Raw genomic sequence first — 17,041 nt, 5'->3', positions numbered from 1 at the left:
ACTGGCAGGCCCTAACCTGTGTTCCCACACAGGCACCTGGCTGTCTCTTCTCGGGGCCTGCCGGCCACACCTGTGATGGGACGGTGAACGTTTGAGTTATCATCAGCCTTATTTCCCTCTACAGCTCCTACAGAGTTAACAGATGTACGCACGTCTGAGGCAGTCATGCGGCAAGAGACTTTGGGGCCAATCCTTCCCGTGTTGACAGTGTGTAATCGAGGTGAAGCCATAAATTTTATAAACAAGAATAAACGACCCTTAGCAACATATGTCTGTTCGACCCTTCCAAGGTGATCGTAAATAACGGCACCTGCTCGCTGGGGAGGGGTGTGGGCCGAAGGATTCATGCCTTGGGAGCATCCGGTGGCAGGGGAGCGGTCCCCCAGCCACCCTGAGGTCCTGGATGCCTTTCTGCCATTTATTTAATCAGTTCTCCTGGTTGCCTCCACCCCTGTGTCGGCCAAACTGACACCTGCTTCTCACCTGCTTCTCGGAGAGGGAGCTTGTGGTGGGGTCAGGAGGGCCCTACTGGCTTTATGGTACCCTCTTCTCCCCCGCCCCACCTACTTGTCAATTACGTCCTCATCGCCACTGTCCCAAGGTGGCCACCCCCATGGGACTCGGAAGACCAGCGTCCTTGTCCAGGCTCTGCTGCTGCCCACAGGGTGACGTCGAGGAGTCTGCATCACTGTGAAGAGGTAAGTGCTGGAGGTAGACAGACTCAAGTTCAAATCCAAGTTTGGCCTCTTTGTCACTGTGTTTGGCCAAGGTGCCATCTCCCTGTGCCTCGGTTTCTGTGTCTAAAGCAGACTCTAACGTCCATCCCATGAGGCTGCTGTGGCAGTACACGCGAAGTGCACGGGGAGGTTGCCCCATGTTGCCATGGTGATGCGGTTTGAAAAGCTCCGCACCTACGAAGAGTTCATTAAATGTCAGCGGGTTATTACATCATCGTAACCACCATCATCATCCCAGTGGACACTGGGATTCTGAGCACGTGACTTCGCCTCTCTGCACCTCAGTTTCCTCACCTGTGCCATGGGGAGAATAACTGTGCGCACCTCGCAGGGCTCTGCGAACAAAGGAGACATGAAAACCCGGCCTTGTGGTACAGTTGAGCGTGTAGCTTAGTGTTGAGTGAACGCCAGTCATGGGGTTGGAGGCACAGGCCCCGGGTTCAAGGCCTCGCTCCACCCCCAGAGACTCGTGACCTTGAGCGAGTCGTTTCTCCTCTCTGGGCCTCCGTTCCCTCATCTGTAAGTTGGGGATGATGATGACAACACCACCGTCAAGGGCCGTTGGAAGAATAAAATGAGCTACCACTGCCTGCAAGGCGCCATCCAGGTGCCCGGACCCAGCCGGTGGTCAAACTGTGGCCGTTACCAATATTTACTTCCCAACTTCTCTCTCCAGGCCTCAGTTCCCTCACCTGCAAAGTGGGGCGATGCTCTCTGAGATCCCTGCCAGCACTCACACTCGGTGGCTGTCGCTTCTCCCTTTCACCTTGGCCTGGAGTTCCCAGACCCATGTCCCCTGTGTGACTGGGACCAGACCCCCTGGAGGCCACTTGCCTGCCCTGCCCTCGTCCTGTTTGTCCGGTAAGTCTGGACAAACCAGAGGTGCTGCCTGTGGGCCTGAGCCATTCGAAGTGCTTTGAAAAGGATAAAATGCGACCCAACAACAAGGGCTGCATTTTTTTTTCCTGAGCTGCTACCATGTGCCAGGCCCACGGGCGTATTCCCTGAACCCTCGGAACTGAGGGCGTCACCAGTTATAAAGGTGAGGACTGAGGCCCAGAGTGGTTAAACCGTTCCCTCACGGGGACTCAGCAAAGAGGTGGCAGGGCCAGACCTTGAATTCTAATGACGACGACAACTATATTACTAGCCGTTGACATGTGCCAGGGGGTGTGCTGTCCTTGCAAATGGCCTCACTGAACTCTCCCCAGGGCCCTGCTGGGCGGTGTTGCAGCAGTCCCCCTTCTCCACGGTTTGCTTTCCATGGTTTCAGTCACCCATGGTCAACCATGATCCAAACGTATTGAATGGAATATTCCAGATTTAATTAATACATTTTAAACCACACATCATTCTGAGTAGCGTGCCACCTCACTCTGTCCCACCTGGGACGCGAGTCATCCCTGTGTCCGGCACATCCACACTGTAGACACTCGCTGCCCATCGGTCACTTAGTGGGCATCTCCACTATCAGAGAGAGAGACTGCATTCACATCCCTTCTATTACAGTACATTATTGCAATTCTTCTTATTAGTTGGTATTAATCTCTACCTGTGCCTAACTTATAAATTAACCTTTATCAAAGACAAGTATGCATTGGAAAAAACCAGCCGTACACAGGGCTCGGTACACCCACGGTTTCAGGCACCCCCTGGGGCCTTGGAACGCGTCTCCCATGGATAAAGGGGGACGACTGTATTACCATTCCCACTTTACACTGAGGAAGCAAGTCTGAGAAAGACGGAATGACTTGGCCAGAGTCACGAAGCTAGGAAGAGACAGAGCTGGGCTTGAACTGCCTGAGGCATAGTCTTACAAGCACCGAAGGTCACCCACAGCCTCCCCTGCCAGCCCCAAAAGCTCCTCTCACACTTCAAGGCCGAGCAGGCAGCCTTGTGAGTGTGATTCGCTCCTGAAGAGGGGGCTGCCTGGTTATTCTAGAACACGGATTCTTCCCTAGGGCTTCCACAGACTTCCTCATTTTGTGTGCGAACTGTAGACATGGGTCGCATCTCTCCAGGGAGAGTGTAGCCTTCATCAGAAGTTTCGGATTCTGTGGAGTGGAAGAACACAAGGGACATCCCCAAAGTTCCTGCCTGCCTGTTCCCTGCCTCTGCTTGGGCTCGACCACTGTCTTCCCTGAGATACTCCTGGAGAAGACAAGCAACAGGCCAAGGCAAGTGAAAGCTGCACCCCAGGTGGGCTGCAAAGGTGAATTCGGTTCCCTCAATAAGGAAGACTGGACCGGCCTGGGTCCCGTCTTACCAGTGAGGTTCCCGGGCCTGGTTTGAAGGGGGAGGTCAGCCACAAATCCTCCCAGGCACTGACTTATGTAGCATTCACGCAGAATTTATTATACAAAGAATTTTATTCATTTAAACTTGAAATGTGTCTGGATGCTTAAAGGTTCAGGAGTGATAACTGGGACAGGGCGATCATAAAACTGGATGGGCTGTCGGAGGCAGGTGTCGGGGAGGAGGCGAGGGTGACATTGCACCTGGCGGGGGATTCGGGACCGGAGACGTTTGTCATTGGGATGTGTTACAAGTTCAGGCCATGAAAATTACTCAGTGATAAATGCGCATTAACAATAGCCATGAAAAATATCAGTTAAGGGAAACTAGGTTGAGAAATGAGACAGCGGAATCTATTAGTGCCTGACATTGTTCTCGGCAGCCCATGATTAAAGTGACTGTCACGTGGTGGTAGGGGGAGGCCTGGAGCACTGGGCCAGGAGTCACAAGGCCACATCCAGGGCCCACATCTTGGTGCCAACTCCCTCAGACAAGGGGGTTCCTCTCCCCTGAGCTTCAGTCTCCTCGCCTGCAAAGCAAGAGTAGGTAGACGGGGCCCCCTCTCGGGTTGTAGTGAGGCTCGGGCCTGGCTGGATGCTGGTGGGGTTCTCTGTGATGAGATGTCCGCCTACCAGCTCACCTCTGAGGATGGTTCCCGGGAGCTGGGCCTGAGCTAGGGGGAGGCAGGAAGGCACTTTCTTGGGGGCAAAATGCACGGCAGTGCCCAAACCCCAGTAAGCAAGATGAAGTGATATTTTCACACAGTATTTTAAAAATTGATGCAAAAAAATATATATAATCAACAAGGTACCGGTTTTAAATAAAAGCCTGCGCTCCTCTCCCAGCCCGGCTTTACTGGGCAATGGGGACAATCATTCATGAGGGCTGACAGTGGCGTGCAAACAGCCTTGGCCACACGGGGCTTCTAGAGTCACGTGGTTTAACTGCGGTGCTCTCATTAACCCTTCTGACTGGGTCCAAGACCTGGGAGGGCATCTTGATAAGTGTGTGAGGGGTGCACACTTGCCTTTTGCCTCAGGCTCTAATATGGCTTCATGAGACACTGCGGGTGAGTAAAGGTTTCGAAACACCCCACCACCCAGGCCTCCAAGGCAGAATTCCTGTTTTTCCCAGGTCGGTGGCGCAGGGCCCACCCCGAGAGATGCCAAGTCTGCCCTGCATCTGGGCTGTCTCTCGGGGAACATTTGCTGGTGAAGAGCAGATGCAGAGGGTGTCCTGGGAGCCTGGGTTAACATCGGCCCGTGACAGTCCCTCCCAGTAAGGGCTGGTGGGGACAGGATTTGGTGACAGGCAAACTGCCTTGTTTCAAAGAGCATCACTTTAGGACGCTATATTCACTAAAAGAGCTTCTCTCGTCCTTTGTGGGTGTGTTTCACTGTGGCTTGGAACTCGGTGTGGGACTGATGTCTTACTATATCCGTCCTGCTCCTTCCTGGAATGTTCTGAGGAGCAGGCAGGACTGAGTGCAAGGAGACGTTTGCGGCAAGCTCTCGGAACAAAATCCTTCGCCCAGCAGCCTGAGCGCCCGCTCAGTGGGGCAGTTGACCCCCCGTAGGCCTTGACGGAATGTCTGTGCTTTTACCATTCTCAGTTCTGCTCACGGACACTGCTCTCCAGACCTGGCGCTCACCATGGCCGGGGAGCGGCCAGATGGGGCTGTGTCCCGGTCCAGCCACCACAGCCTGCTGGGAACAACAGGACCCAGAAGGGACGGTGTGTGCCTGTCCCTCCAGCAAAATTAGCAGGCGAGGTGGTGAGAAGGAAAGCCAATGAAAGCAAAAACGTGACTGCGGAGTGACCAGCCTCACTCCTGCCTCACGCTGACAGGGCAGTCAGTAAACACAGGTCAGCTGCCCGGAGCTCACCGGGCATTTCTGCGCACGGTGACCCAGAGCCTCCCTTCTGAAGTCATTTCCTACAATTAGCAGCGTGGGACCTGCAGGGTCTCAGGGCTGCCTCCTCGCGCTTCATAAATATCCCCCTTCCCAAGGACACAGCTGGCACCGGCAGCGTCGTGTCCTAGCAGGAGGGAGCGGTGGTGACAAGTGAGATAAAATACAGCCGTAGCATGGATCTCAGGCATAAACCAGCCAAGTGCAGCATCGGGGAAGGAAGGCTCGTCTGTGCCCGCCGCGCTGGGAACTCAAGATCTCACTGTCTCAAGCTGACGTCGTCCCTCCTCAGCCTCTGGCCCCCATCTGCCTGGGCAGGACGTGCCCTCCTCGAGCAGCGGTGCTTCTCTGTCCCCAGTCTTCCTTCCCGGATGGAGGGAGGCACCCCTTTGAGAAGGGTCTCCAGGCTGCACCCCAACCATGCACGCTTCGGCCCCTGCGGAGTGTTTGCGAGGCCACACCTGTCAATCTGCAGCTGTCCTTCCCCCACATTTAGGCGGTGACGGTGGCTCAGAAGTGACTCAACTTCCAGACCCTGTCTGTCTTCCCCTTTATAAATGAGACATGTAAAGACCCTCCGGCACACGTAAATCACAATTGCATTTCCAAGGGCCATGGGTCACACTCCAAGTCCTTGGACAAGCCAGTTGGCAGTGGAAGAGCCCCCCCACCCCCACCCCCACACTCACACACACACTCAGTACAAACCTTCCCCACTTTTATTCTTTTCTCTGGGCAGCTCCTCGTTACAGCGATCACTTTACCTCTCTTTCCTGAAATACTGAATTCAATCCCGCCTGGTCTAAGACCAAGGAGATGGGGGAGGGGGGTGCAGATTCTCCAGCAGCCACAGCTGGAGGGAAGTGGCAGGGGGTCTGAAAGGCAGCTGAGTTTGGACAAAAGACCAGCTTCCAACCCCTCTGGGAGAGATCTTCCGGAGCCAGGACACAAAGGGCAACTCTCCTTTTCCCGAGAGTCACCACCGAAGGGCTTACAAGGCTCCCCCTTTCCATTATTCCCAAGTGCCTCAGATTCAGTCCGACGGGTCGTTTTTCTTGTATATTTTTTCTTGGTTCCCCTCCTTCATGGCTGTGTATCTGGCTAAGGTGAAGAGATAGTCGCTGAGTCTGGAGGGGCAGAGAGAAGCAGACGGAATGATCTGAGAGCAGCAATCAATGCTAACTGGGTCCTTCCCCTGTTAGCCTTCAAGGAGGAAATATAATCCCATGCCCCCGGGAGCATCGGGTGGGACATGAGCAGCGGCCAGCTTGGACTTGATGGATGGCACTCGGAGCCAGCTGCCGTGAGCGCCGGGCATCTGACTCTGGCACCAGGGCTGGAGGGCTCCTACAGGACAAGGCCATTGCCTCTGCCCAACCCCACAGGGCGGGTGACTTTGGACCACTCCCTGGGCTGCTTTCTGCACCTTCCAGTGACCAGGACCTGTGCCTCCCAAACTGGAGTGTGTGCACAGGTCCCTGGGGATGCTGGTGACGTGCAGACTCCGCCTCGGGGCAGCTGGGCCAGGCCCCGGACTCTGCCAGTCGAACCCATGCCAGGGGACGCTGGCGCTGCTGGTCTGAGGACCTGCTCTGAGTAGAGGCGTGTAGAGCAGGTTTCTCAACCTCAGCGCTACTGCCGTTCTAATTACTCTGAGGTGGGGAGAGGGGGCTGTCCTGTGTGTGGTGGGACATTGGGCAGCTTCCCTGGCCTCCACCCAGTTGTACCAACCAAACACTACCACCAGGCATCCTGGCTGAGAAGCACTGGTCCGGAGTGCTCTAGTGGCTGGAGCCTAGTCCCTCCCCCGCTTCTTTCTTTGAACCCCCAGGGATGGGGCCTCAGCGCAGGAGTTGGGGTGGGGGAAAAACCCTTTAGGGTGCTTGCAGTGAGTTCAGCAGCTCCCTGCCTCTGAGCCTCCTGCACTTCCCCTTGTTTTCTTGCGGGCACTGAGCACCGCCTCCTCCATCTCTCCCTGCCCCACTCCTACCCCCTGAGGCCGGCTCCACACCAGGTCCTGCAGGAACCTTCCCCACCCCTGCCGGTCCTCCCCTCCCCATGCCAGGCAGCCCAGCAGTGTTTGTTTCTTACACACTCACTGACACCTTCCTTGCAGGGGGAATGAACTGACTGGGCTCTCTAAACACCACAGGGCGGTCAGGGGGAGGCAGGAGGGTAAGAAGCTAGGAAAATTCCTTAGCCAGTGGAATGAGGAAACCTGAAACAAATACTTAAACAAGGCCAGGAAAAAAAGTAAATAAATATATAAGACCGCACAATTAACCCGCTAATGAATGGCAGGATCTTATCTTCCCGAACCAAGGACACTTAGGAGCAGATGGTTTACACCTCCCCTCCCCAACTGGAGAGTGAGGAGCCTAAACCACCCTGGTCAAGGAGACAGACAACAGAGGGCCAGCAGGTGCCACGAGTGCTGGCCAACCCCAGAATGGATGAAGTCCGGGGAATGAGTAACAAAAAAGCCCAGTTAGAACCAGACAAATCCAAGACACTAGCAAAGCTGACCAGAAAGCCATGGGGATACGATACACCCATTTGGACACATCGGCATACAGAAGGACACCTGGAAAGCTGTTGAATATTCTGTTGCGACCCTCCCCTGGGACCTCCCCTAAAACACCTGATTTTAGAAAACAGATAAAAACCCTTAAAACAAAGGCTGCCAGCCCCGTTTCCTCAGGCCTGTACTTTTGCTTTCCTTCTCCTAAACTGTAAGGGCCCCCCCAACACTTGCAACCAGGGGAGCAGTGGGCAGGGGCAGCTCCTCCTGGGCTCACCCCCTGCACCTGTCTCCAGGGGCTCTCCTTCACCTCTGTAACTCGTTTCCTGAGACTACACAGCCCAGCGTGGCTCACCTGTTACTGTGCCGTCCTTTCCCAAGTCCACGCAGCTCTGCCTAGCCTCACTCCTGTTGCTGTGATCTTGCCTTCTCTCTCTTAAGCCTTTCCTTTGTTTCACGGACCCCAGCTTTAATAGATGCACTCTCAAAATCACCTGGAAAATCTTCCCAGCATGAAGGCAAGAGCCCACACACTCCGGACGGTGCTGGGGCAGCCCCACCTTGGTCCCGGTCCCTTTCCAGTGCCACGGGCTCCCCCACAGAGTTGCTGCTGTGACCAGGGATGCAACATGCCTTACCCTGCTGAGGCCCACCCCCTCACAAGAGGAAAGGGGTGGGTCCAGAACCATCAAAGTCCAGGCCATGTCCCTGTGGGAGTGACCACAGTAAGGGCCAGATCCTGGCTGTGAGGCCACTTTCTGGACACCCAGGCCAGCTCCCAGGGGTCCCCAGGTCTTGGCCTGCCCTGGGCATGGCACACTAACACTGCACGAGCCCAGGCTGGAGCGGAACCCAGTAGAGTAGGCCTTGGGCCAACTGCAGCCCTGGCTGTAGAGGCCAAGTGCGGGCCTGCAGGGGCCCTCCCCGGGCCAGCCGGAGCACCAGGTCCTGTGCCAGGGCCCTGAGCCTGGGTGGTCTTGAGCTCGCTGTGCCTGGCTGTCTCCTCTCTGCTCACACTGCCCCGGGGCCTTGCAGGGAGGGGCCTGGCTGTGAGAGGGTCCCCAGGGAAACGAAATGAACGAAATGCAATGAAATGAAATGGAAGTAACACCATTCCATTGCTGTCGCTTCCCATAGTGCGTCCTGTTTTTCAGGGACAGAGACATCTCCAAACTCCATCTAAGTACCTGTTTAAGAACTTGGCCACGTTTGCATCTGTCTCGCCCATCTGGACAAGCGGCACCACCCTGGAAAGTGAGGATACACGTGAGCATCACGCGGGGCCAGCACGCCGCAGGACCCGAGGCTGGGGCCCACACCAGCAAGTCACAGCCGCTGCCGCTCGACCTGCTGTCCTTGCCAGTCTACGTGGACGTTCTGGACAGTGCGCCGCCGACGCCGAGCACCAATGTCGGGCAGGCCCTTCGTGCACATCACGTCCGCTGTGTAACCCTTGCCGGGAGGCGCTGTCCCCAAAACTGAGGTTTGTGTCCCCTGCCCAGGCGGCTTTTTCACCCGGTGCTGTCCCACGTGCACGCCTCCTGCCTGGTGGACAGGGCCCTCCTCTGCTTGGCCATTCCCCACGTTGGGGTTTTGGGTTGCCTCCAATTATTTGCTATTATAAGCATGGCTGACGTGGGGCTTTATACAAATGACCGCTTTTTCCTTTTGAAGCCAAAGCTCGTTCTGTTACCCAGGATCCCTTTTGGAGCAATATGGGCCCAAGAGCCTTCTGTGAGGGGTGAGACCTTTGTGATGGAGGGCTGTGCACAGAGCCTGGGTTTGGACCAGACCCACCTGGGCTCCACTCCACACTCCTGCCACGAACCACTCAGGGGACCCGGGCCCTAATGTCACCACTCTGAGCCCCAATTTCCTGGCTCCTGTAAAGTGGGGGCTGCCACCACCCCTCTCGCAGGGTCATCACGAGGAACCAATGAAAGGGTGACTATTAAGTGTCTGGCACAGCCCTGGCTGTTGTCTCACAGTAGGGCTTTACTTCCGTTTCTCTGTGTAGCGAGTGGCAGCTGGTCTATGGGTGGTGTCAGTGAGATTTTGTAAAAGGCTGTCAGTAGCTCTGGGGGTCCCTCCTCTCCCAGGCTCTGAGTTGAGGGGTTGGGGTGGCAGGTGGCTGGTCTGTTCAGAGCTTCTATCTGTACCCCCCACAGCCACGTGGGTCCCCCTGAGCCCTTCTCTACCCAGCAAGGTCCCTTCATGGCACCCCACAGCCTAAATAAAATCTGCCAGTGGCTTCCTGTTGCTCCCAGGATAAAGGCAGGCCCCTGTGGGCCTATGAGGCCCCTCCTGGCCCGGCCTTGGCTCAGCCTCTGGCCCCCCTGAGCCCTGTGCCCCTCACTCTGGTTCAGACACCTGGCTGCCTTTCCATGCTTTCAGTGCGGACTGCTGCCTCTGCCCTCGCTGTCCCCTTGCCCTGGACTCTCTGGCTCCCCCACCAACCCTTCTGCTCTTGGCTCCCACAGCATGACTGAGAGAGACCCTCCCTGTGCCCGGGCTGGGGCACCCTGGCACCCCACAGCCTCCTGCACAGCCCCTACCGCCGTGTGGGCCTGGCAGCCATTTCTGCTCAGCTCAGACTGCCCCCCTTAGAGTAAGCCCCGGGAATGGGGCAGCTGGGGCGCAGGAGGGAATTTTCACTGAATGCCCTTTGGAACTTCATACCATGTGAGTGCTGTAATAAATGACCAACTAAACCCACGAGGACCACCGCCCCCATAACTGCTTGCTTCTCTGCAAGCTCTGATCGGGGTGTGTCACAGACCATCTCCCCTCCACAGTGTAGGGCTCTGAGGGCAGGGACTTGGTCTGGCCTGGTGTCCACCTGGCACCGTGAAGGAGCCAGGAGGTCTGCTGATGGGTGGCTGGGTGACTTGGAGGTCACCCCGCCGGCCCGCCTCCCACTCTGACCAGGCTCCCGCTCCCTCTCCCCGGGCCCCTTACCGTCTCTCAGCTCGGCGACACACGGCCCGGCAGAAGTGCAGAGCAGAGCTGCTTTTGCCTCCTGACTGAAAGGAGAAGGGAGCGCTGGCGGGAGCATTGGGCTGGGCAGGTGTGCCCGCTGCTGACAGGGAGCTCCTCGGGCAGGGAGGTGGCCCTGTGCCCCAGCAGGCAGTGATCTGCATGCAGGGTACCCTGCCAGGGCCAGCCACTGGCCACCCCTCCCCAGAGTGGACAGGGCTGGGAAGGACCGGAGAGGGTCTGCAGAGGCCCTGGGGAAGAGCTGTCACTGCCAAAATTAAACAGGGGGACTTAGTCAAGGCCCACGGGTTTCTGTCAGGACACTTGGCCTGCAGCCCACCGCCCCACACCCCCGGGCTGAGGCTGCCCCGCACCTACAGGCAGAATGAAAGCTGTGAGAGGGGGCAGCTGGCTGGAGTATCTGTCGATCCACTGCTCCAGCTCCAGGATGGGGCCCGTTGCAAACGCAGTGCGCCCTGGGGAGTCAAGGAGGAGGATGCGGCCTTGAGGCCCCTGGCCAGCCGGACTGTCAAGGAGCCCACCCCTGGTCCGTTCTGCCCGGTGCCCACCAAGCCACTCCCACTATCTCGAAAGGCTCCTTCCCTCTCAGGGGCTGTAGGCCAAGCCAACCGGGGTCCCAGGTGCCACCCGGGAGAGCCGTTGTCCTCCGCCCCAGCCCCCACAGGGCCCTCTGAGCACACGCGATGGATCCAGACAGAATTACTTAAGTGAGCCTCCCTGGCTGAGGAGCGTGGGGTCGCCAGGGCGGAGCCGACATCCTGCAGGGAGCACTGGATCTGGGGGGGCAGCAGAGGGCGCAAATGAGGCCTGACGTCGGGGGCCAAGCAGAGACCACGCAGTTCCCTGTGCAAAGGTGCCACCTGACTGAGCGAGGCGTGTAGGTGCTGGTCGGCTGGGGGCTGTCGGAACCTTTAGTTAGCTGGCATTTAAAGGCTGGTTAGCAAACTCTGTCTGGCCACCAGCCCGGCTGAGAGGGGACCTGGCTCCCTCAGGGCCAGCTGGGCAGTGCTGGGTTACCAAGACAATGAGCGCCAAGGGCCCAGTGACGGCCAACAGGGATCTTCGCACCCTGACCCTCGTGTTTCCCAGGAGCCTGGGCCCTGTGAGGTTTGTTTTTCTTTTCTCTAAAGTCACAGCTTTGTTTTCTACCCTGTAACAGCTGAACCAAGAGACTGTGCCCGACAGCGCTTTCTCAGTTATGAAGGACAGGGCCACCGAGAACATGGTCCAAGGAGGCGCGTGGGGTGTTTCAGGGGCAGGAAGTGTGGCTGGGTGAGGCCTGTGCTTCGAGGGGTGACGGGGGCTGCGTACAACAGAGGTGGCCCGTTGAGCTCTGCTGAAAGGGCTCCAGGCCCCTGCGTGACAAATGGCTCACGGGCTCCCGAGCTGGTGAGACCCACATGCACCCCTTCTGACTGTGCCTGGCCAGGGTCCACTTGAGCTGGGTGGTGGGCTGTGGGGAGTGGAGCTCTGTGACCTCTGGTAATGATGGCCACCGTGACAGTGTGACAGGAGCAGGATGCAGCCGATTAGCACGGACCCTCCCACCCAGCAGTGGACTGGACACTCCCTGGGCCGCTGACCAGCAAACCCTGGGTGAGTCACGGCTGCCTGCTGTCTGTGGCTTTGGTGGGCGGGAGCAACAGTACTGGACACGGGCTGGCGACTGCAGGATCGGCCCAGGAACGCTGGGGAGAGCTGGCCCTGGCGTGGGGGTTGGATCCCCACTTTGCTGATCTCTGGCTGAGGGATCGTGGGCAAGTCGCCCTTTCTGGGCTTCTGCGAGGATCAAGTGGGATCCAGGCTGCCTGGCCAGGCCCAGTTGGCAGCCCCTGGGGGACAGACTGGGCCCACAGGTGCATAAGTCGCAGGTGCCCCAGCTGGGAGCAGGTGGTTTGACACTCCTGGTGATGTCTGCTGTTAGAGGGGAGGCATGGGAGCCATGGAAACCCGGGAGAGGCGCCCAGCCCAGCTGGAGGCACAGGGACCAGGGAAGGCACTGGGGGAGGTGATGTTGGAGCCGTGACTCAAAGGACAGGAGCCTAAAGCCTGGGGGTGCGCATCACGTCACAGCCCCAGCTCTCCCTCTATCAACCCGGCTCAGAGATGCACACAGCAGGCAGAAGTGACCACTGGGGACATGAACAGTTCCCCATAACGAGGCTGAAAATGCTCCTCCATCACATAGGAGGTGCCTCGTTCACAGAATGTTCCAGCAGTTGAGGCCTCCCATCCTTCTGCAGTCCCCTCACTGCCCCCCATCTGCTCCAGGGTGGCCCGGAGGACCGATGTGAGCTGAGGGCTGACCGTCCTGGGAGCAGCTTCTAACGATGCAGGTCAGCATGTGGGTGAAACCTGGGACACATCCTGTGTGTTCCAGGGAGGGCGTCCCTGTCTCCATTTCTGAATTCCTGTCTGTGGATCAGAGCCTCTGGTGCCAGAGGAGCAGAACGGTTATGCTAATGGCCACAAGCTGCCCTGGCGGAGGGCTCACTGCAGCTTGCCTCCACCTTTCTCGACCTCCGTGCTGCCGACATTTGGGCCGTGTCATTCTCTGTGGTGGGGACTGTCCTGTGCACTGTAGGATGACTAGCGGCACCCCTGGCCTCTCCCCACCAGAACCTCCACCTCCAGGTGTGACAACCAAACATGTCTCCAGACATGCCAAGTGTCCCCTGGGGGGCAGAGGCCACCAGCCTTTGCATTGCCCTCTCTTGTCCGGGAGGGAGGATTATCTCGGTGTCCCCATTTTATAGATGCAGACACTGAGGCTCAGAGGAAGAGTGACTAGTCCCAGTGACACAGAGAGGAGGCGATAATCGAATAGCAAATCCAGTTACAGTCACCAGGCCTCAAGGATAAAAAAAAAAAAAAAATCCCACCTTGGGGCGAGACAGTGTTACTCACTTTCTCAAGCTCTTCAGCACATGGGTGGCCCTTTTCTGCAATTAATTCCATTGCAAACCTGTGAGAAAAAGGAAAAAGAATGTGCCTCTACTATAACGTCCCCAGGCTCTATCTTGCTTGTCAAGGGTTGGCAGCCTTGGGTGGAGACGGGCCAGCAACCTCAAGGCTGCACGATAACTACATTCACTGCTGCCCAGTTCACAGTCGCCTCGAGACCAATCCCATCTGCCTTACCCAATAGCTGAACTTAATTCATCTGTAGTTCCCAAAGCTTCAAACACTTGGTCGTCTTTGGACCTCCTTTCTCCAGTGAAGGTGCTAGAAAACCCTGTGAAAAAACATGTTTAGCTGCCTTAAAATAAGACCTTTTTTTCCTGATAGGCACTTTTTGGAAAACTGCCTGTTTCGAGTACAACAGACACACAGAAAAAGAGCTCAGATCACAAGTGTACAAGCTGACGGACTGCTGCTAACTGAATACGCCTCTGTGACGGGCACTCCCGTCAGGAAAGAGAACACGACCAGCTCCCCCTTTCCGGGGCGGCTACCACTCAAGGGTGACCACCATCCTCACTTCTTTCTTGATGTGCTTTTAAACTTAACAGTCATGTACTAACCATCCTGCTAAAGAAATAAGACATATATATATATATGCATGTTACATATACATTACAATTATATTTCACATGAAATCAAAGGGCTCTGTATCTCTGCCCAGCTCACATTTCCCACCTTTCTCCCCCAGGCACCAGGAAAGACAAAACCCGCTCCCAACAGCTGGGAGCTGGACTGGCAACATCAGATAGGCTCTGGCGCTGACAGGTGCCGGCCTGGCACTCAGAGGTAGGCTGTGTGTTCTCTGGTTGAACAGAACACCGTCAGATGGGCCACTCTGCGATTAGGAAAGATCAAGACCGAAACGGGACGACGGCTCCCACGTGTGAGCAGGGAACACTGTCTGAACTGCCAAAGTGACCAAGCATCCCCCTCTCCTGGCTAATGTGACTGCTGCAGCTTTATCAGTTACTGCTTTGTCCCTCTTTGTCCCCTCCCCTGCTAGATAGAAATGATTAAGATAGCTAATCACAGAATTATCCTTGCTTCTGACATCACCCAATCCAGAGCAAAGCCCTACTTGCTCGAACTCTCCCCAAATCACCAAACACAAGCCCAGTCCTAAAGTCCTTTGCAGCTTCCTCTTACCGATCTACCCCCCGTTCCCATGGTGTGCCCTCTCTCCGGCTGCAATGAGCTAACTGACCAACTTTATTTGACCAGATTGTCCCTGCAGGTCTTTGGCCGGAGGGCACCAACACTTACTACCTTCTTGTCGTTTCTATGCATATTTTCTTTGTTTTTAATTGTGGTAACATATACATAATATAAAATTTGCCATTTTAACCATTTTTAAGGGTACAGTTCATTGGCATTAAGTACATCCTATGCTTCTTTTTATGCCTTTACTATGCAAGTATATATTAAGTTCTCACTTAACGTAGTGGATAGGTTCTTGACACTGCAGAAACGAAGTATAACAAAACCAGTTTCACCATAGGCTAATTAATATATATACAAGCGTTAAGGTCCACTGCATCTCATCAACCTAACTAACTGATGCCCCTGAACGAAACGACGATATTGGAAGATCTGCTGTGTATACACAAAACACTGTACACTAGTGATCTGCGTGGTTTTAACTTTAGAAAATGTATTGTACTGACATATTCTCTTTCCTATAAGACAATACGTTCTGGTACTTCTTCTATCACCAAAGCGATACACGCTCATTAGGAAAAAATAATGGAACACAGGTATGTACCGTAAACAAGGAAAGCCCTTCTGTCCTTCCCCCCTCCCACAACTCAGTCTCTCTCCCAATAGTCCAAGGAGTAACCTTGCAGGCTGTTTTATACATACCTGAACACACACACACACACACACACACACACACCCTTTTATCCAAATGATGCTGAGTATTTGGATTGTTCTGCAAGTTACTGTTACCACTGAATGGACTTTGGGCCTCTTTCATGTCACATCACATTTTGGTGATATGTACTGAGGTCTGCCCCATACTTTTTCATGGCTGCAAAGGATTTGGAAGAACTTTAAAACGGAGCCTTCCACATCTCTGTTTGCATTTTTCACCTGTCCCCACCCTACCTTTATCTCCTGTTTTGGTATAAATCTTGGGGATCTTGGGTGTCTTCGAGGAAGGCTGTGGCCTAATGAGAAAACAGACATCAAGAGGTGGTGAGCGGGGATGGCTTACACAGCGGGGCACCTCCCTCTGTGGGTCCCAGCTTGCTGCTCGTGGCCTCAGAGATGACACCTACTGCCCCCTGGCCTCCATGCGTAATTCTGCTGTTGACATCTCCCCTCCAATCCCCTAGTTGTAAGCCCTTCGTGGGCACGTTCTGTGTCTTGCCCACACCTGTATCTGCAGAGCAGCTGATGTGGTGCGTTGTTCAAAGCGGAAGCTCAGTAAATATTCACTGAAAGAATTTATCAATCAGTTTTCCACAGTCCCTGCATGGTGCTAAGTAGATTACCGGCATTATCTCCTAAAATTATCCCAGGTGTCTTCCCACAACCCAAAGGTAGTACCTATGACCTTCACTTTACCATCAAGAAAACGAGCTCACAAGCCGACATCCACCTTCCTAGGTCACGCAGGGAGGAAGAGGGAGGGATGGGACTCATGCCCAAGACCATCTTACTCCAGACCCCAAACTGTTGCTTCTACTCTACCCAAACTCTTACCCTCTATTCCACCAAGTCAGGGCCTCTTGGAGGGAAAGGAACATAGGCCACTTCCATTCTATGAAACTTCAAGATACTCAGAAATAAAGAATTGCCAAAACAAGGTTCAGAAACTGGCATTTTCAAGTAGGAGAAATGCAGAGTTCAACATTATAATATGACATTACAAGGTTATTCAAAGGTTAAATTAGTGGATCTATGAATAATATATGACTCCATTATTAATTCATGGTACTCTACAGGTTCTTAAGTCCGGGAATGGGGTGCAAGTTTCAAGGTGTATGATGACAGCCATGTTTGAATCACGTGGTGTATCTCTGTGTCTGAAAGTATACACTGCTTTGGGGAAAGATGCAAAGCGGAATTGAGGCCCCTCCGGATTGCGAAGCCAGGCAAGACGGCCCTCCTGGCCCACAAGGGATGTGCTCTGCCGTGAGCTTCCATCGGACTTTTCCTGTGCACTGAAATCTTGTTCTCTGGCTTCTAGGTGCCTACACTGCCACGGTGACGTCAGGACCGAGGCCGTCACCCGGCAGGGGCCAGTGACCTCACATTGGTGTGATGTAATTATGGTGAACACAATTCTAGGTGTTCAAGTTACCCTCTCAGCCAGGCACTTACCTGTCCCCGTCTTCCACGCCTGGGGAACCGCGGCTCTGGAAACGGGGACAAAGTAGACTGCCGGCCCCGAGGTACCCGCGAAGGCCAAGGCGGCCTCCCAGGACCCACACAGCCATGTGTCAAGCCTTGGGTCGGGGTTGACTCCGCCAGGCTCCCGTCCAGGTCCCGGGATGACTCCACCTACCGCCGGTCACGCCACCTCTCAATCATCATTCTCCATTGGTCCGTGGCTCTCAGCACAGGGAGGGACACTCCCAGGGCCTCGTTTCCCATTGGTTCACGGAAGG

General features: G+C 55.3%; 1 protein-coding gene and 1 long non-coding RNA gene across 6 annotated transcripts; one reads left to right on the top strand and one right to left on the bottom strand.

Moving 5' to 3' along the window:
- Nucleotides 1-5,650: 5,650 nt before the first annotated feature.
- MMAB (metabolism of cobalamin associated B) lies at nucleotides 5,651-16,916 on the bottom strand. Of its 5 annotated transcripts, XM_045201017.3 has the most exons (10): nucleotides 16,755-16,916; nucleotides 15,534-15,595; nucleotides 13,605-13,698; nucleotides 13,371-13,428; nucleotides 11,167-11,239; nucleotides 10,821-10,918; nucleotides 10,425-10,489; nucleotides 8,654-8,713; nucleotides 7,961-8,174; nucleotides 5,651-6,072 (listed from the first exon to the last, which is right to left on the bottom strand). In XM_045201017.3, exons 1-10 carry the CDS (start codon nucleotides 16,868-16,870, stop codon nucleotides 5,701-5,703), a joined length of 1,212 nt encoding a protein of 403 aa, XP_045056952.2. In that variant the 5' UTR covers nucleotides 16,871-16,916; the 3' UTR covers nucleotides 5,651-5,700. The 5 variants fall into 5 exon arrangements, with proteins under 5 accessions (XP_045056952.2, XP_053784900.1, XP_024422689.1 ...); XM_024566921.3 differs by lacking the exon at nucleotides 7,961-8,174 and having other exon boundaries at nucleotides 5,829-6,072; XM_045201018.2 differs by lacking the exon at nucleotides 7,961-8,174 and having other exon boundaries at nucleotides 5,938-6,072; nucleotides 10,425-10,485.
- On the top strand, nucleotides 11,250-14,889 carry LOC123480425 (uncharacterized). Its single transcript, XR_008427399.1, has 3 exons — nucleotides 11,250-12,059; nucleotides 12,735-12,799; nucleotides 13,752-14,889. It is a non-coding gene; the product is annotated as an uncharacterized lncRNA (long non-coding RNA).
- Nucleotides 16,917-17,041: the final 125 nt, after the last annotated feature.

This window comes from Desmodus rotundus, chromosome 7, assembly GCF_022682495.2.
Source record: "Desmodus rotundus isolate HL8 chromosome 7, HLdesRot8A.1, whole genome shotgun sequence".
NCBI lineage: Eukaryota > Metazoa > Chordata > Mammalia > Chiroptera > Phyllostomidae > Desmodus > Desmodus rotundus.
Note: the sequence above shows the minus strand (reverse complement) of the source record. Positions and strands in the feature narration are given on the sequence as shown.